The sequence below is a fragment of the Mobula hypostoma genome, chromosome 12 (assembly GCF_963921235.1).
Source record: "Mobula hypostoma chromosome 12, sMobHyp1.1, whole genome shotgun sequence".
NCBI classification, from domain to species: Eukaryota; Metazoa; Chordata; class Chondrichthyes; order Myliobatiformes; family Myliobatidae; genus Mobula; species Mobula hypostoma.
Window position 1 is genome coordinate 36,372,000 of NC_086108.1, and position 21,382 is coordinate 36,393,381.

Genomic DNA, 21,382 nt, shown 5'->3' on the forward strand with positions numbered 1-21,382 from the left:
ATGGAAAAAATACTGAAGCATTCCTGTTAGCAGTTCTTGTGCCTCCACTTGCAGCACCATTGAATTTTTGATAAAAATAATTTGATTTTTCCACTAAGATGTCTGATTGTTTGGGGACTGGTTCCTCAAATACTAGACCTAGTGCAAAGTATGTAACTATATTAAATGTATTTTGGTTAAATTTTGGAATATTTTGAGGCAAAAGAAGTAATGCGCAGAAGCAAATTTGCAAAATATTTTGTATAACTATGATTGGATATTTATGTAATGCATATTGGTTATTTCCAGTTTTATTCCATTAATCTATATATTGTAACAATATCCTATTTTTAATCTTTTTCCACCAACAGTTTCACAAGCAAGGCCCCCACCAAATCAAAAGAAGGGTAAGAGGCATGATTTAGCAGTTGTACTTTCTTTGCTTTAATTTGCACCTCTGCAGCCAAGAAATATTGTGGTAAAAATTTTCTGGACAGTACTCTGTACTTTAGAATCTGGTATAATAAATGGTAGAAGTCTTTGCGTTTTTAAATTGCATGAATCAGGACAGTGTTATAATGGTGTTGAATGTTTTCTAAAGAAAAAAACTGTTATTTTCAGTCCCAGCTGTCATTGGATAGTAAAAAATCTCATAGTTTTGTCTCTTCCTTCCAGGCTCTCGAACTCCAATCATTATTATTCCTGCAGCTACCACTTCTTTAATTACCATGCTGAATGCAAAGGATCTTTTACAGGACTTAAAGTAAGTTGCATAATTTGGGAAGTATTTTATGTTGTAAAATAAATCTTGAGACTGAAAGTTGTGAGAGATTGATTGAGTCTATATGAATATAGGCAAATTTTATGGAATTCACACTTCAAATAAATAGAGCCTTTTTTTTGAATCTATGGATTACCCAGGACATTACTTTTACATTAGGTTTCTTAACATTTTCATTATGTAGTCGAGGAGTCAAAATAAAGATTAAGCTCCAGGGGGAAAAATCCCAGAAATACTTGGAAAAATAAGTTGAATCTTATTTTTGTGAAAAGTATGAAAACCAATTTCAACAAAATTTTATACCGTACTTTAAATCACCAGTTATGATGAACGCGTGATTTTTTTAAAAGAATGTTTATACATTTTTAACCTATAAATACAGGTATTTTTGATAGTATTGATGATGTGGATTATTTAAGCATAATTTATTTATATTTCTGAGTGCTATGAAGAATATTAAATATAGATGCAGTTCTGAAATATTTGTTCTAGCAAATTAAATGAATTCTGGAAAGTAAATTGATGGATTTCTATGGAATATAATTGAAGGATAAATCAGCATGATTAATTGGATTGAATGAGCTTTGAAGTTACAAAATAATGTAACGTGAATTGTCGAATATGCTCAATTTTAAGATAACAAACAGGACTGTACAGTTGACTTGTAAAGTATTACAAAATATTATGAAGAGTGCAGTGCAAAAGAAAGACTTAAACCATTGAAGAGATAATCTAAATTGACCATTAAAGAATGTAGAAAGGATATTTTCCCTTTAGACAAAGCATTTGTTTCTAATTGAGTTGATTTTACTGTTATAATTCAACTTTTAATAGTTAATCTGAGTTATTCAGTTTTGGAAGTGTTTTTTGTTAGTGTTGATTATAATTACATGTTGAAACTTAGTATTTAAGGAAGTATAACCTAGATGTTGTTATCTGAGGACCTGTTGTGAGGTCAATTATCTACAGTGGCAGCTGAGTATTTCTCACAGTCTGGGATTGTATTTCCTCTGCAGCTCTGCTCTATCTGCTACAAGCATAATTTGCCAGTGGCCAACTATTTTAATTCCTATTCGCATTCGCATTCTGACGTGTTGGTCCCTGGCCTTCTGTTGTGCCAGGATCAGTTCAGTTCAGTTTTCGTTTATTGTCATTTAGAAATGCATGCATTAAAAAATGATACAACGTTCCTTCAGAATGATATCACAAGAAAACACAGGACAAACCAAGACTAAAGCTGACAAAACCACATAATTATAACATATAGTTACAACAGTGCAAAGCAATACCATAATTTGATAAAGAGCAAACCATGGGCACGGTAAAAAGAAAGTCTCAAAGTCCCGATAGACTCATCATCCCACGCAGGCGGCAGAAGGGAGGAACCCTACCTGCCATGAACCTCCAAACGCCGCCAACTCGCCGATGCAGCACCATTGGAAGCAGTGGACTCTGAGTCCGTCCGAAAACTTCAAACCTCCGACCAGTCCCTCCGACACAGCCTTTCTGAGCTCCATCCTCTGCCGAGCGCTTCGACCCCGCCCGCCGAGCAACAAGCAAAGCTGAGGACTCAGGGCCTTCCCCCACCGGAGATTCTGGACCACACAGTAGCAACAGCAGCAGCGAAGCAGGCATTTCAGAAGTTTCACCAGATGTTCCTCCGTGTTCTCACGTCCGTCTCCATCAAATCAGGATTGTGCGCCCCATCCTACTTGACAAATAACAGACATCACCACCGGAGTGGCCGCTACGAGCTGCATCGCGCTGCCATCTTCCCACCATCCCACTCTTCCATCTTGTTCACCCACAAGATGAACCCATTCTTAGGGTGGAGGAGCAACGCCTCGTATTCTGTCTGGGTAGCCTCCAATCTGATGGCATGAATATTGATTTCTCTTGTCCTATTGTATGTCTTATGGTCTTCCGGTTTTAAAAAAATCCCTCTCTCTTCCCTCTTCTTCTCTTCCCCACTCTAGCTTTTTACTTCTTCTCACCTTCCCCTGGTGCCCCTCTTCCTTCCCTTTCTCCCAAGGTCCATTCTTCTCTCCTGTTGGATTCCTTCCTCTCCAGACTTCTACTTTTCCTACTCACATGGCTTTACCTATCACCTTCTAGCTAGTCCTTCCTCCCCTCCTCCCACGTTTTTAGTCTGGCATCTTCCCCCTTCCTTTCCAGTCTTGAAGAAGGGTCTTGCCTGAAAGGTGAACTGTTTATTCATTTCCATAGGTGCTACCTGGCTGCCTGACCTACTGAGTTTCAACAGCAGTTTGTGTATATTGCTTTGTATTTCCAATGGCCCGTTTAAGTATTTGAACAATAATAAACTGAGTATTTCAGCAATGGATGCAATGCCATTAATTAGCAAGATACAAAGAAAGTAGTTTATTTGACAATGCAACAGTTGAGAGATAAAGGTGAAAGTGACATGCAGTATGTAACGATTTTCTGTTCATGTCTATTTAACCTTGTTATCAGTTGATTTAATGTTAAGACCATAGATTTTAAAAATACTTTTGGTATCACTGAAATGTTCCCAGTAATATTTCACAATTGCAGGTGGGTAATTGAATTTCATACAGTTAACAGATAAAGTGTTACATGCAATGACATATTGATATTCGAAGCTGAAATCTACAGAAATTGTGATGTATTTGCTAATTTTAGGTTTTATAGATAGAAAAGTTTGAGTTAACATTTGCTTTTCTGTGAGTCAATTTCCATAGCCATTCACCCACATTTTCATAGTAAGGATCATGGGCAGGATTTCCACCCATGTTAAAATGACTGAATAGGTGAAATCATGAGAAAATTCGGAGAGCAATTGTCCTTTCCCTTACTGAAGAGTTGAAATAGATCTAAATGTATTTTTTAAGGAAAGATCAGAGAATTTTAAAGTAGGTAAGCTGTTAGAAGGAGCAAAGAAGTAGAATTTGTTTCAGAATACTTGTACATGGAGTACAAGTCCTGTGACTAGTGGTGTGCCACAGGGATCAGTGCTGGGTCCATTGTTATTTGTCATCTATATCAATGATCTGGATGATTATGTGGTAAATTGGATCAGCAAATTTGCTGATGATACAAAGATTTGGAGGTGTAGTAGACAGTGAGGAAGGTTTTCAGAGCCTGCAGAGGGACTTGGACCAGCTGGAAAAATGGGCTGAAAAATGGCAGATGGAGTTTAATACAGACAAGTGTGAGGAATTGCATGTTGGAAGGACAAACCAAGGTAGAACATACAGGGTTAATGGTAAGGCACTGAGGAGTGCAGTGGAACAGAGGGATCTGGGAATACAGATACAAAATTCCCTAAAAGTGGCGTCACAGGTAGATAGGGTCGTAAAGAGAGGTTTTGGTACATTGGCCTTTATTAAAGTATTGAGTATAAGAGCTGGAATGTTATGATGAGGTTGTATAAGGCATTGGTGAGGCCGAATCTGGAGTATTGTGTTCAGTTTTGGTCACCAAATTACAGGAAGGATATAAATAAGGTTGAAAGAGTGCAGAGAAGGTTTACAAGGATGTTGCCAGGACTTGAGAAACTCAGTTACAGAGAAAGGTTGAATAGGTTAGGACTTTATTCCCTGGAGCATAGAAGAATGAGGGGAGATTTGATAGAGGTATATAAAATTATGATGGGTATAGATAGAGTGAATGCAAGCAGGCTTTTTCCACTGAGGCAAGGGGAGAAAAAAACCAGAGGACATGGGTTAAGGGTGAGGGGGGAAGAGTTTAAAGGGAACATTAGGAGGGGCTTCTTCACACAGAGAGTGGTGGGAGTATGGAATGAGCTGCCAGACGAGGTGGTAAATGCGAGTTCTTTTTTAACATTTAAGAATAAATTGCACAGATACATGGGTGGGAGGTGTATGGAGGGATATGGTCCGTGTGCAGGTCAGTGGGACTAGGCAGAAAATGGTTCGGCCCAGCCAAGAAGGGCCAAAAGGCCTGTTTCTGTGCTTCTATGGAGTAAATGACTTGTTGCTGTTCTATTTCTTTAGAGAAAGCATACAACATTTTAGGTTTGCTTTTGACATATAAAGGTAGCAGTCATTCTTCTCATGTTGCTAAAACATTTGTCATTGGCGAACAAAGCTCCTTTGAAGGCAGTTCCTTGAATTGTAGTTCACCAAGAATTGTTCTTCTCAAGAATCGAACTTTTTCAGTCAGAAAACAGATAGCCTGTAACCTCCCACATAGGACTGAATGTCTTGTCTTTGGACTCACAGGACCACTTGTACAACCTTTTAGAATAATCCTAATTTTTTTTAAGGAAAATAATTACTATGCCATAAATTTATCTTCAATTTTGAAAAGATGTACGAACTCTACCACAAATGACATACAGCATACCCCTTCATTCTTCATGATAATGTAACTTATTAGGTAACATTGTAATTTAGAGGTTATATATGTATTGGATTTTTGTGTGTCCTTTATTTAAGAAATCAATGATTCCTCCAATTGGGGATCTGTATAAAACTTGATAAGTGCAGGTAATCTGCTTAAAATGAAACCACAGTCTTAATTTTCTAAAATTGGAAGTTATTGAAGTATTTTCTACTTACTCTGCTTATATTGTTTCAAAAGTTTCAAAGGTACATTTAATGTCAGAGAAATATATACAATATACATCCTGAAATTCTTTTTCTTCTACACATGCGCTATGTGTTCCTGGTTTCACAGAAGCAGCTGTAGATTTTCTGTATGTAATCCCATTTTTGTCTTCCTGATGGCATGGGAAAGCACAGCTCTTGCTGCACCCCCCCCCCCCCAAACTGATGACAGCATATCGTTCTATCACCGGTGCCCAGAACTCTGTTATCAATCAGTGCGTTCAAAACAATCCCATTGCACTGAGGTGACTCCTGACCAAACTTTTTTTTCCCTTTTGTTTGATAGCAACATGAATGAGGTTGGTTGAGTTTGGAAGTGTAATCCAGATGTGTAGAGGAAATCAATTTTGCTGGGACAGTAGGTGGAATTGGTCAGAAGTAGCAAGAAACAGAAAAGCAAGTGAGTGGCCTATTCCTAGAAAGAAACTACCTATTTTGGAACTCCGTGGATTATGGTTAATTGGTACACATGGGGACCAGTTTATTTTGGCCCAATTAAGCCGCTGACCCAATTAGCTGAAGTTTCATGAAAATAGTTGAAAGGTATAAAAAAGACAAACTACCATTTCAGTGAGCAACCATTTATGTATTTAAATAAAATACTGACAACTTCGAACATTGCCAATATCTCTACAGTACTATAAAACAGCATATTCATACCAATTTGTTATTGATGGGGGAATTCATCTGCCAAGTTCTTTTGATTGACTGTAATGAATTAAATCAATGCAGTCACCTAGTGCAGATAATGGACTGCCTTCAGGCAATGTTTTAGATGGTAATATCTTCCAAATCTTCATTTTTATTGTAATACTCAAAATGATTGTCAATACCTTCAAATTTATTGTAGTTCCTACCTTGTTGAAGTAGTGAAATCATTTTATTTTCACTCCTGGCCATTTCTGGCATCTCTAAGCCTGAATGCTTAGAACTGCAATGATCAGAACAGTTGTGAATTGTCTTACTGCTCATTTCTCGCCATCTTTCAGTGACAAACATCACTGCTGTTTGAACACTGACAAACGCAACTGACGCTATTTAAAAATTGTCTGCTGTAAGCACTGTGTAGGGTCTAACAGCCAGCTAAGTGCACGTGACTGATGCTAGTTAGAAACTGTTTGGCAACAGTCTCCTATCCCAATTAACTGGCATAGTGTCCCAAATAAACAGCTGCCATGATTAACTGATGGCCCGATTAACTGAATCCACTGTATGTTAAAAAAAATTAACCAAATTTCTTCCTGACCTACTTTTATAAGCATTATTTTCTAGCCCTGTCAGTTAAGGAAAATCGCTGTTGATCCATGACTTTTTGGAAACTGTTTTAAGATGTGAAATTATCACAAGGTTACTATTAGTTGGTAATGTGTTCCCAACATTATAATATTTTTATTGACAGCATACGTGAGGAAGATCCTTACTTGATAATAAGGTGTATTGTGATGTCAATACAGCAGTGTGTATAGAAATATATGACTATACACCTGTTACATGTAGATATATGTCATATACTTGAAAATGTAGATTAAGGAATACTATAATACTGATTACTTGAATGAAATGGACCATATAACCATCACTTTGGTACAAGTTCATTTTTATATCTTGGATATGAAGTCTCAATGTTAGTGAATAAAGTAAGCTTGGTTGGCATAAAAATTTAAGAAATACAGGGAGGTTTAGCCACCTGGCCTGTCAAACCTACCCCGTCAAGCAATATTATCATGGCTGATTAAGCTGTGGACTCAGCTCCATCTACCCATCTTGTCCCCATAACTCTTAATTGCCCAACAATGCAAAAATATACATTTAATGAGGTAACCTCTACTGCTTCCTTGGGCAGAGGATTCCACAGATTCACAGCTCTCTGGGAGAGCAGTTCCTTCTGAGATCTGTCCTAAGTTCTGTAGAATCTATAGTATTTTATAACTTAAAACAATAGTCATGAATCAATTATTAAAACAACATACCATCTCAGTATGACAGTTGAGGTCAACAATAATATATGTATTAATAAATAATGGTGTAACTAGATTGTGCTGCAGTTTGGAATGAAAATAATTTAGAAGATTAGTTTACATGGCATTGATAAATGAAACTGTTGTCTTGGCAGAGTTTATAGTGCATGTTGAGATAAATGTCATGATATTTCATTGAAAGATTAACTTGTAAAATGTGCATTAATTTTTTAATCAATACACAATCTAATACATTTTGATTTAGATCATTAAAAAGATTTTTTGAGCTCTAGTTATGGAGTGTAGCAGATTCATATCTACTGGAACATTTTACTTGACAATATACAGATAAATGTTTAAAATTCTAAAGGCAAGAACAGACACTGGAGTTTCTTTTTACTTTGGATGAAATTTATTTGCTGAAATGCAAAATCAGGTTTTGGAAGCACTTCCATTCATTGTTTTTTTTTCCGGAGATGTTGCGTAAGAAATCTGATGTATAACAGAATACTGCTATATACATTTAGTAATGTAGGGGTTTTTAATTATATGTGATGTAAAAACTCACACAATAGCTAGTCAAACTATTTGTTTCTGCTTGAGTGTGACTTGCTGCATCCATTTGTCTGGTCAAGATCTTAAAGAAATTGTAATTTACCGATGCAAATGAAACTTTTATGCAAACTGTAGTGTCTAGATTTCAGTAAATGAGGTTGAAATTTGATGACTAGTAGGGATATATTTTCATACCAGATAACGTAAGAAACCAGTTGAAGAACAAAACCTGGAGGAACAAACAAAACAATAAATTATATATGAGGCATTTCTCTACCACCAATATGAGACTAAATGTGTCAAGACAAATGTGCCTATTGGAACTTGATTCTTATACCAGTTACAAAAGTTAATCAGTATAACCGACCCAGTTATTAAGCATGAAAAAATTGCAGATTGTGCAGTTAAAGGCTTTGGAAAAATGCAGGTTGAACTCAGATCAAATCAAGAAGCTGAAATAATTTAAAAGAATGAAATCAGCAGGGTAGTTGGTAGCACAGTGATAATACTGAATTGAGCCAAGACCAGACATTCTTTAGAAAGACGGTGTTTAGAATATATTACCAAGCAAATCAAGAGTAGAGGTAGGCTACTAAAGCCCCTGCCGTTCAATAGGATCATGGCTGATTTGACTGTAATCTCAAGTTTCCATTCCAATCTATCAGCAGTAACCTACTAACCTTGCTTATGAAGAACCTATCTATTTCTGCCTTGAAATTAATTACAGTCTCTATCCACTGCACTTATTGAAAAGAATAACAAGGATTCATGGCCCAAAGTGAGCAAGTATCTTTAATCTCTGTCTTAAGTGTTTATTATTTATTAAATAAAGTCTCTCTGTATTTTTAAGTATTAACACCTTAGTATAGATTCTTCCTCAAGAAAACACCTTCTTCAAATCCATCCTGTCAAGATCCTGCAGGTCTTTATGTAATTCAGTCATCACCTCTCAATCTTATGAACTCCACTGGATACAAGTTTGGAAAGATCCAGACTTTCCTCATAAGACAACCTGCCCATTTCAGGTTTAGGGCTAGATGATCTTCACTGAATTGGTTCCAATTAGCTTTCCTTTTCTCTTGCATAATTTCACAGATGATATACTATTTTGAATATCCTTATGTAATCAGTTTTCAACCAGTTTTGTAGTTTTCAGATATCTTTTACAATTCTGCCTGTCTTTCCTGTAGGCTTAAAGAACCTATTTTCCAGTGGTCTAATGCACCGATGCTTCTTGCTTCATGGTATTCCTGCATCTTACTTCCTTCTCCTGTAGGTTATAATTTACTATTCGTTCCAAACAAATATTAGTATGCTACTTCGTGTACTCACTGCTTTGGTGAATCACATCTGTTGCAGGCTTTTTGCTTTACGCACTGGACCACTAATCTTTGTATTTCAGGAAAATCCTCCGAAAAACACTAACACCCAGCTGCCCTCTTTACACCCTCCCCCCACCATCCATCCCAAGGATTTAATGCACACTACATCCCACTAATACTACTTCCATATCTTGGAAGTCATTTCTAATATGTTCAAACCCAAGCACACTTACTATATTCTAGACCCCTTAACTCTTTTTTTGCACTCTCAACCATATTTGTACCTCTACCAAGCTCTGTCTTCTCCTTTCTCATGCTACCTGCTGGGGGTGTCACTTTCATTAATGCCCTGAATGTGTTTCTTCATGTGTTACTGAATTATAATTAGAAAATCACTGCAAATATTTAACTGATTTTAACTGTTCATATCTTTGCAATTAAAAAAATAAAATCTATGTTGCACAGTGATCTAAAATCTCCAGATATATGCACATGATATGAGGCTGGTTATAGAAGGACAACATAAAAATCCTGGAGATTCTTAGCAGGTTGGACATCATTTATGGAAGGAGATAAACAGAGGACATTTTGGACTGAGACTAGTAAAGGCATCCATTAGTCTTGTGAGACCATGGATCTGCGCTTGGAAAGTCATCACTCTCTAGGTTACAGGCGTGGGCAAGGTTGTACGGGAGACCAGCAGTTGCCCATGCTGCAAGTCTCCCCTCTCCACGACACCGATATTGTCCAAGGGAAGGGCATTAGGACCCATACAGCTTGGCACCAGTGTGGTTGCAGAGCAATGTGTGATTAAGTGCCTTGCTCAAGGACACAACACGTTCCCTCGGCTGGGGCTCGAACTCACGACCTGCAGGTCACTCGTCCAACGCCTTAACCACTTGGCCACATGACTGAGACTAAAACCTAGAAAAAATATCGGAAGTAGAAAGAGGCCAGAATAAAAGGGTGAGGGAGGGGAGGAGCACAAGCAGACAGGTGATGTCAGATGAAAGGGAGAAAGATAAGTGGGAGAGATGGGGGAGAGGAAATAATGTGAGAATCTGCATTGGAGATGACCAAAATGGGATATGAGGTGCTGTTCCACTAGTCTGTGTCTAGTATTGTGGGAATGGTTTTGGGGGCAGTGCAGGAAGTTAAGAGACAGGTTAGGGTTTAAGGATAGGGATGAGAGCAGTTAACGATCGGGGCAGTAAATGAAGAGTCGCTGGTGAACAGGTCAGCGAGTCCAGGGATCAGATGTCCATGTGGACTGGAGGCACAGCACAGGTGACACTCCAGGTTTGCGAGTCCCAGGCTTGGAGTCTGTGCAAGTCCAGAGTTTGTGATCCGGGCTTCAAATTCCTGTGATCAGCAGGACTTGGGGTCAATACCAAAGGCCGAAGCCTGAAATCCAAGACTGAAATTGGTGAATCCAGAAGTGAGGCTCGATGGTCAAAGTCCCTGGCTTGACATGTTTCTGTGTCGGGACCCGATGACTGCAAGTCCAGGCCAGGAACTGGGCGTTGGAGACAGCCTGTCCTGGGTTATGTGTGAGTGAGTGGGTGGTTGGGAAGTAGGAAAAGGGTTTGTTTTTTGTTGTTATTATGTTTTATTGCTGGTGTTTTGTTGTTGTTGCTTGTGTTCTTTCGCTGAACATTGTGGGCATGCTGTGTTAGTGACAGAATACGTAGCAGCGCTTGTCAGGTGCCCCAGCATACCCTTAGGTTGTGTTGGTTGTTAATGTAAATGACACATTTTACTGTGTGTTTCATTGTACATGTGATAAATAAATACATCTAAACCTAAGTTTGGCAGTACAGGAGGCTGTGGACAAAAGTGTCAGTGTAGGTATGGGAAGTGGAATTAAGTTGTCCGGCCACTGAGAGATCCTGGCTGATGAGGCAAACAGCTTGAAGGTGTGTGACGCAGTGACCTTCTCTGCCTCCCCAACCCCCCCATTCCCTCTCCAGTTGCATTGGGGCTCCCCAGTGTAGCACAGGTCACACTCGGAGCATAGAATCTAGAAAGTGATACTAATGATTTACACAGGAAGTGCTGCCTCACTAGAAGAACTGTTTAGGCCTCTGAATGGTGCTGAGAAAGAAACTGTAGGAACAGGTGTGATATTTGAGACAGTTCAGGCATAAATGCCTCGGGGAGTGGAATTGGTGGGGCAGGAGGAAAGGACAAGAGATTTGCAGAGAAAGAGATTCATCCAATAAGTGAAGGTGGGGGCGGGGGGAGAGATGTATCTGGTGGTGGGATCATGTTGGCGATGCAGGAAGTTGTGAAGAACGATGTGTTGGATGTGGAAACTCGTGTAATGGTAGGTGTGAAGAAGGGGAACCTATCTCTATTACGTAGGGTGGGCAAGTGGTGCGAGGGCAGATGTGGAAAAGATGCGAATGACATCTGCATTTATAGCAGTGGAGGGGAAACCCTGTTTCCTGGGGAAAAAATGACATTTTGGATGTCCTGGAATGGGAAGTCTCATTATAAAAACAGATGTGGCAGAGATAAAGGAAATAACAGAAGGTGGTAGCATCCTTGCAAATGACGTGATAAGAAGAGCTGTAGTCAAGGTAACTGGAAGTCATTTGGTTTGTAAACAATGTCAGTAGATAATCTGTTGGTGAGACCCATTACACATTAGGGAATTGCTTCATTAGGTACCTTCACCCTGTCTGCCGTAACAGCCAGAATCTCCTGGTGGCCAGCTGTTATAATTCCACTTCCCATTCATGCATTGATGTGTATACCAATGGCCTACTTTACTGCCAGGTTGTGGCTAGACACACACTAGAGGAACAAAACAAAACTTCATGTTTTGTCATGGTAGTCTCCAACCTGACGGTATCTAGCTTCCATTAACCACTCCCTTCTGCCTCCCCTCCCCCTTTTGTGTTGTCTTATCTCTCTGACCCAAATACTTCTTTTTCCTCTACCCCACCCTGATAACTTGCCCATCCGCCACATCTTCCTCCCTCTGCTTTCCCACCTCCTTCCTTTTATCCTATAATCCACTGCCCTGTTCTATCAGATTTTATCTTCCTTAGCCCTTTGCCTCTTCCACCCATCACCTCCCAGCTTCTTGCATCAATGAACAAAAATAGACTATGTGTCAGTGCTTTTGCTGGAGCAAATACGGGGGAGGGTTGATGCTTGTGCTGCTGCTTATTTGTGGGAGAGGGAGGGGGACGGGTGCTTTGGGGTACTGAATTTTCTATCATTCTTTGGGTCTTTTCTGTTTTGTGGATGTCTGCAAAAAGTAAGAATTTTAGGTTCTATACTGTACATTCTCTAATGTTAAACCATTGAATCCTCATCTGTCATTTTTCATGTAAACACTTTGCTTGCGAAGGGGGCTGTGATGGATAGATTAATGAAGGTATCATTGTGAATGCAGGAAGAATAGGGATTGTGAACAGGGTTAGGAGCAGCATAGTTAGAAACGAGTGATTGTCAGGAAGGAATTCTGAATTTGCTATTGGTGTTGATCAAATGGAGATACTGAATACAGTTCACTATGTGAGGAAGGACTGGGCATTAAAAAGATACAGGAAAGGATAAATAAATTGACAGCTGCAATTATGCAAGTGATCTGTGAGGCAAGGTTAGAGAAGCTTTGGCAAATAAAAGTTAAATATCATGATTGCTGACATTTCTGGGTGTGATTTATTTTTGTTGTATGCACTTCCTCAGTTCCCTTAAGCTGCTTAACCCTGTTGATCTTTTAGTAATAAACTGAAGAAGAACTTTGCTGCTATTGATAATGACCCTCCCTTTTGTTCTTACTTGGAGGGAGATCAAATTAATCCAAGTTTGCATTGAAGTCTGAAATTGTAATAGAAAAACGCAAACAACAGGAATTCTGCAGATGCTGGAAATTCAAGCAACACACATCAAAGTTGCTGGTGAACGCAGCAGGCCAGGCAGCATCTATAGGAAGAGGTGCAGTCGACGTTTCAGGCCGAGACCCTTCGTCAGGACTAACTGAAGGAAGAGTGAGTAAGGGATTAGAAAGCTGGAGGGGGAGATGCAAAATGATAGGAGAAGACAGGAGGGGGAGGGATGGAGCCGAGAGCTGGACAGGTGATAGGCAGAAGGGGATACGAGAGGATCATGGGACAGGAGGTCCGGGAAGAAAGACGGGGGGGTGGGGGTGACCCAGAGGATGGGCAAGAGGTATATTCAGAGGGACAGAGGGAGAAAAAGGAGAGTGAGAGAAAGAATGTGTGCATAAAAAAGAGTAACAGATGGGGTACGAGGGGGAGGTGGGCCTAGCGGAAGTTAGAGAAGTCAATGTTCATGCCATCAGGTTGGAGGCTACCCAGACGGAATATAAGGTGTTGTTCCTCCAACCTGAGTGTGACTTCATCTTTACAGTAGAGGAGGCCGTGGATAGACATGTCAGAATGGGAATGGGATGTGGAATTAAAATGTGTGGCCACTGGGAGATCCTGCTTTCTCTGGCGGACAGAGCGTAGATGTTCAGCAAAGCGGTCTCCCAGTCTGCGTCGGGTCTCACCAATATATAAAAGGCCACATCGGGAGCACCGGACGCAGTATATCACCCCAGTCGACTCACAGGTGAAGTGATGCCTCACCTGGAAGGACTGTTTGGGGCCCTGTGTAGCACTTGTTCCGCTTACACGGATAAGTGCCAGGAGGGAGATCAGTGGGGAGGGATGGGGGGGACGAATGGACAAGGGAGTTGTGTACGGGACATCAACCGTCTCGACTTCACTGCACCTTGTCCCCATTCCAACCTCACTCCTTCGGAACGCTCTGCTCTCCACTCCCTCCGCACTAATCCTAACATTATTATTAAACCCGCTGATAAAGGGGGTGCTGTTGTAGTCTGGCGTACTGACCTCTACCTTGCCGAGGCACAGCGACAACTCGCGGATACCTCCTCTTATTTACCCCTCGATCGTGACCCCACTAAGGAGCACCAGGCCATTGTCTCCCACACTATCAACGACTTTATCCGCTCAGGGGATCTCCCATCCACTGCTACCAACCTTATAGTTCCCACACCCCGCACTTCCCGTTTCTACCTCCTACCCAAGATCCACAAACCTGCCTGTCCTGGCCGACCTATTGTCTCAGCTTGCTCCTGCCCCACCGAACTCGTTTCTGCATACCTCGACACTGTTTTATCACCCCTTGTTCAATCCCTTCCGACCTATGTTCGTGACACTTCTCACGCTCTTAAACTTTTCGATGATTTTAAGTTCCCTGGCCCCCACCGCTTTATTTTCACCATGGATGTCCAGTCCCTATATACTTCCATCCCCCATCAGGAAGGTCTCAAAGCTCTACGCTTCTTTTTGGATTCCAGACCTAATCAGTTCCCCTCTACCACCACTCTGCTCCGTCTAGCAGAATTAGTCCTTACTCTTAATAATTTCTCCTTTTGCTCCTCCCATTTCCTCCAAACTAAAGGTGTAGCTTTGGGCACCCGTATGGGTCCTAGCTATGCCTGCCTTTTTAGTTGGGTTTGTGGAACAATCTATGTTCCGTGCCTATTCTGGTATCTGTCCCCCACTTTTCCTTCGCTACATCGACGACTGCATTGGCGCTGCTTCCTGCACGCATGCAGAACTCGTTGACTTTATTAACTTTGCCTCCAACTTTCACCCTGCCCTCAAGTTTACCTGGTCCATTTCCGACACCTCCCTCCCCTTTCTAGATCTTTCTGTCTCTGTCTCTGGAGACAGCTTATCCACTGATGTCTACTATAAGCCTACTGACTCTCACAGCTATCTGGACTATTCCTCTTCTCACCCTGTCTCTTGCAAAAATGCCATCCCCTTCTCGCAATTCCTCCGTCTCCGCCGCATCTGCTCTCAGGATGAGGCTTTTCATTCTAGGACGAGGGAGATGTCTTCCTTTTTTAAAGAAAGGGGCTTCCCTTCCTCCACTATCAACTCTGCTCTTAAATGCATCTCCCCCATTTCACGTACATCTGCTCTCACTCCATCCTCCCACCACCCCACTAGGAATAGGGTTCCCCTGGTCCTCACCTACCACCCCACCAGCCTCCGGGTGCAACATATTATTCTCCGTAACTTCCGCCACCTCCAACGGGATCCCACCACTAAGCATATCTTTCCCTCCCCCCCCCTCTGCATTCCGCAGGGATCGCTCCCTACACAACTCCCTTGTCCATTCGTCCCCCCCATCCCTCCCCACTAATCTCCCTCCTGGCACTTATCCGTGTAAGCGGAACAAGTGCTACACATGCCCTTACACTTCCTCCCTTACCACCATTCAGGGCCCCAAACAGTCCTTCCAGGTGAGGCATCACTTCACCTGTGAGTCGACTGGGGTGATATACTGCGTCCGGTGCTCCCGATGTGGCCTTTTATATATTGGTGAGACCCGACGCAGACTGGGAGACCGCTTTGCTGAACATCTACGCTCTGTCCGCCAGAGAAAGCAGGATCTCCCAGTGGCCACACATTTTAATTCCACATCCCATTCCCATTCTGACATGTCTATCCACGGCCTCCTCTACTGTAAAGATGAAGCCACACTCAGGTTGGAGGAACAACACCTTATATTCCGTATGGGTAGCCTTAACCTGATGGCATGAACATTGACTTCTCTAACTTCCGCTAGGCCCCACCTCCCCCTCGTACCCCATCTGTTACTCTTTTTTATGCACACATTCTTTCTCTCACTCTCCTTTTTCTCCCTCTGTCCCTCTGAATATACCTCTTGCCCATCCTCTGTGTCACCCCCACCCCCCCCCGTCTTTCTTCCCGGACCTCCTGTCCCATGATCCTCTCGTATCCCCTTCTGCCTATCACCTGTCCAGCTCTCGGCTCCATCCCTCCCCCTCCTGTCTTCTCCTATCATTTTGCATCTCCCCCTCCCCCTCCAGCTTTCTAATCCCTTACTCACTCTTCCTTCAGTTAGTCCTGACGAAGGGTCTCGGCCTGAAACGTCGACTGCACCTCTTCCTATAGATGCTGCCTGGCCTGCTGCGTTCACCAGCAACTTTGATGTGTGTTGCTTGTAATAGAAAACTTGTTATTGACAGTATTAGATTTCTTGGGATTGTTCCAGTAGGGAATTTATTACAGGTTTCTCCCGCTATCCGAAGGTAGAGCATTCCTATGAAACCGTTCGTAAGCCAGAATGTTGTAAAGTGAATAAGCAATTGCCATTTATTAATATGGGAAAAATGTTTGAGCGTTCCCAGACCCAAAAAAAATAACCTAGAAAATCATGCCAAATAACACATAAGTCCTAAAATAACAGTAACATGTAGTAAAAGCAGGAATGATATGATAAATACACAGCATATATAAAGTAGAAATACTTCACTGTGGCGCAGTCTAGCGCAGCGAAAATCTCACGGCAGCACTGTCGGTGGAAGTGCTCTTGGCAGAAATACTCTCTCTGGTAACCTTTAAGCTATGAAGCTGCAAATCATACCAAATAACACATAAAAATACACAGCCTATATAAAGTAGAAATAATGTATGTACAGTGTAGTTTCACTTACTGGAATCGGGAAGACTTCAATAAATTGCAGTTTCGTCACAGTTTAACACTTGCTTATATGAATAAACACCTTCTGTATTATTTTCTTTAGTTCTGCTGGGAACTTTTCGGCAGCTTCAGTACCAGCCGAAGCGCTCTGTCCGGTAAACGTTAAACTATGAAGCTGCCCTCACCTCAGAAACCGATCAAACCACCCATGACTACCTTTAAATTCCACTTTCACAACACTTTCGTCACCATCGTTCAGTGCTTTCTGTTTCAGCTTATTAAAAAGACTGACTGATTTCTCCTTAAGTATAAGAAAACTTAACGGAACACCACGCTTTTTACACCCGTCAATCCACTCAAGCAATAGACTTTCCATTTTATCCATTATTGGATGCCGACTAAGAGAGACCACATTGCTACGAGCAGAACCAACAGTAACATCGGCAGCTTTGAAGTTTGGAATTTGTCTTATCAGGTCTTGTCCTGCCATAAACTGACATTTTGAATTGCTCTTTCATCATTAAACATTTTCAATCTCGAAAATCTATTCTAATATAATTTGTCATATTCAGAGAGTGCGTAATTTTTCTAATTGTATTGCAATAATGTCTCTTCCAATATTGTTATCTCCATAGTCCACAACAGATTTCCCATTGATATGTTGGTCCTTTTCAACAATGTTGAGAAAACATGAGAAAAATTATCTTCTATATGCGCAGCATTGATAGTCTCTTGACATGTCTATTCCCTTTAACTTGTCAAACAATTTTTAAATCTTATATTCAATATAAAATTTACTTAATTTAAAAATGGTGACATCCACATTCACTGTCCTCAGTCAATAACTAACTGTGTGTAATTATTGGACATATTCATTTTTAAATCTTTTTTATTAATTATTATTGAAAATCAACAAAAAACATTAAAGTAATCAAGTCAACATGTCGACTTGTACAATAAAAATTATTATCAAATAGCTGATTAACAAAGCTAAACAATATATCAATAATAATAAGAAAAAACAAAATGTTAATACTATTTTTTTTGGAAAAAAGAAAGAAGGCAAAAAGAACCCCTACTAACTAAAACGAAAAAAACCCTACTAACAAAAAAAACAGGAAAAGAAGTCCCATTGGGAGCACACCCCAGAGCTATACGCCATAGAAGCTTCCATAAATGAAAAACATCAATCCGCCAACCAAATCCATTTAAACAAGAATCAGAAGGGGACCATCTTAATTAACTCAAATCAAATGATAGTAGCGGGCAAAAGAACCCCACCTTTTCTCAAAGTCAAATCCAGGATCAAAAGTTCGACTTCTGATTTTCTCCAAAATAAGACATAACATCACCTGAGAGAACCATTGTATCAAAGTAGGAGCAGAGGCATTTCAATAAAATAGCTCTTCTGGCCAATAATGTGAGAAATACAATTACATGTTGGTCTGATATAGAAATAGCATGAATATATTGAGGAATTATACCGAACAGAACTGTCAATTTATTAAGTCGTAAATTAATTTTTAAAGCTTTAGAAATTGTAGAGAAAATAGATTTTCAAAACTGCTTCAATACAGAACATGACCAAAACATATGTGTCAATATAGCTGTCTCAGATTTACATCTATCACACCCTGACTATCAACATTAGGAAATATTTTAGACGGTTTCTCCTTTGTCAAATAGTAACAATGTACAATTTTAAATTGAATTAGAGAGTGACTGGCACAAATCGAAGAAGAGTTAACCAACTTCAAAATTCGCAACCAATCCTCTGTTATCAAGGTCATGTTAAGCTCTCTTTCCCAATCTTGCTTAATCTTAAGTAAAGGATAATTGTACTGTTGTAATTATAAATTATAAATTTTCCCAATAAAACCTTTCACTAAAGGATTCATTTTTAAAATAATGTCTAACAGGTCAGAATCTTGTATATATGGAAAATTACTTAAATATTCTTGTAAGAAATGTCTGACCTGAAGATATTGCAAGAAATGTGAGTATGAAAGAGAATATTTAGTTACTAATTTCTCAAAAGACATCAATCGGCCTTCTTAGAACAGATCCATGAAGGAATAAACTCCTTTATTCCTCCAAAGAGAAAAGGTAGGATCACTAAGTGAAGGTTTAATGACTGCTTAATCATAGGATGTAAATTTAGAATAGAAATTTCGGCTAGTTGTACAGGTAAAGAAGCTCCTAATAACGTTAAGTAAAATTGTTTCACAGCTTTCAATTCCAAATCAACCCAAGGTGGTCGTTCATTTTTATCAGTCCAATATAACCAAGAACACACATAACGTATATTAACAACCCAATAATTATTGAACATATATAAAAGTTTAATAACTTTTCAGTGCTTATGACATCAATTCGATCTCTTCCTGGTAATTATCTTGAAGCAGATATTTTATGGACTTGTCATCTCACTTAGTATGATGTGAAATACGGATCACCACTGTCTATTTTCACCTCCCTGATGTTGGTCATCTTTGCCCTGTCTCGGTGCATCTGTGTTGAATCTCTTGAATACATTTCTTACCTGTTGATTCAGCTACTCCAATGCACTCAGTGTTTCTCATTCTTCCTTTGTAAGTGGTCGCTCAGAGCACCTCTGCCTAAACCCTAACTTGTATTAGGTTGAACTCGGCTATCACTTTCCTGAACCAAACCAGATTCTGTTTAAGTAATATGTTGATTTTTAAAATTTTCTTCAATTACCATTCTCTGGTAATTCTTAAGTCTTAGTGTGTATTACTCCTGATTTTAATTCCTGATTTTAATTGCTCCACCATGTCCCTCTGAACCTTCAGCACATGCCCTGGGCTCCAAAATTCTCTCCCTAAACCTCTCTCTCTTTTCCTGTTTTATCCACCCTTTTGCCCATCTGCACTAATGTATACTTGCAGGCTCAGTAACAAATATCATTTCATGTTTGTGATATTTGATATTTTCCCAAACATCCTGTGAAGTTACTTGGGATTTTTAAAAATGCTTTTAAGAGAACAAATACATTCCGTTGATAATTTCATTGAAAGCATGTTGTCATCTTCAGCCTTGTGTTCTTGAGCCAGACCTGATGCAATGAGTAAATAATTTGCATATAAAAGATCATTTATAAGGTTCAAGTGCACTTTCAGATGCACACTCCAGTCATATCTTCCCCTGAATATTAGAATATCATAGTACACCAGTGACAATACTTGTTATCCAAAGAATTAAGTGTACTGATGAGATATGTATTTGCTGTTTTGGAGTTTATTAACATCTGAAATGGAGCACATTATGGGACAACTCATTGATGGCATCCTTCATGCATTTGTGGAAGGTTGTTGGTTCAATTTTCAATTTAGTTTTCTCATTAGACTATATAGAAGCCTGATTCAATTTTAGCTCTTGACAAAAATTGGAGAGCCAATTGGGACACTCTTATTTATCTTTTGGTGGCCAGAACTATGAACAGAACTGGTTGTATGGAAGGTGCATCCAACCAAAACCAACACATTTTGAATAAGGTGTTCAAGGATAACATATTTTAGTGCCATAGTAAATGCTTCTATTGCTACATAATAAGATTTTTAATTGGATGTTAATATTTTGTATTCTAATAAACAACATGATAGGATATGTATCATGTCATTCAGGACTAATATCGGCTCCAGATACATAATTGACCTGACATAGCTATATTTTATACTATGCATAATCATTTAACATCTTAAAATGAGCAATGTTTTGGTTTATAAGATTTGGTGCAACTGGTGGATTAACAGCTTAACAGTTGGCTTTTAAGTACTCCACTGATTTTTTGAAAGTCATTGTTTTTGAAGAGACTTGAAAAGACCGAGTATGAAGATCCCGAAATAGTCAATGTTTCTATGGTTACTATATTTGAGTTGGAATGTGTCAGAGTCATTCTTTACTTTTGGCACAATGTTGACAAATTAATTGCATTACTGGCAATGCTAGAAAATATTAGGTAACATCTCACAAAGTACTTTGTGTTGATTTCGATTCTGCAAAGTAACAATTTTTTTTGAAAATAAGCATTGATCAACTCATGCTTTCATTGCTCTTGAAATATTAATCTCAAACATTGGAGTTACTCTCTAGTCTGTTTATTGAAGCTTGTCGGCTTTTGAGCTCACAGAATATTACACAAAGTATAATGTTAATGCAATTGATACCCTGTTCTGAAGGGAATTTAAAATATTCTCAATTTAAAAGCTCAAATCTTTTAAGTTGAGAGTATCTTAAATTGAAAATACATCTGTTCAATCTCTTTTATGGGAAACAACTGTCTATGTCCTAGACTGTATTTGAATTTAGTAAGAACAATACAATATCTTCAAACATACTCAGTTTTAATAATACGAAACTAAAAAAGGAAACTATAAAAGAACATATGCATTTGATACAGCTGCACATTCCTTTATCCGAAATTCTGAAATCCAAAAAGCTCCGAAAATCGAAGTTTTTTTCACAGCTGACGTCACTCAGGTGTGACGTGGCAGCACTCGCAGAGGCCGCCAGACGTCAGCTGTGGCTCAGCGCTCGTACTGGTTATATGTGCATTTGCTGTTCGCTGATATTTTGTGTTCGCTGTTGACTTTGTGTTTACTTTCACTGTGAAAATGTCAAAAAGAGCTGCAGATACCCTTATGGGTA

At 39.6% G+C, this 21,382-nt stretch overlaps 1 protein-coding gene across 1 annotated transcript in view; it reads left to right on the forward strand.

The window, feature by feature from the left end:
* cdc73 (cell division cycle 73, Paf1/RNA polymerase II complex component, homolog (S. cerevisiae)) overlaps window positions 1-21,382 on the forward strand; it is a 341,062-nt gene that overhangs the window by 250,426 nt on the left and 69,254 nt on the right. The window contains exons 12-13 of the mRNA XM_063063850.1: window positions 351-386; window positions 655-742. Coding sequence (XP_062919920.1) covers window positions 351-386; window positions 655-742 — 124 coding nt within the window. The remainder of the gene's footprint in view (window positions 1-350; window positions 387-654; window positions 743-21,382) is intronic.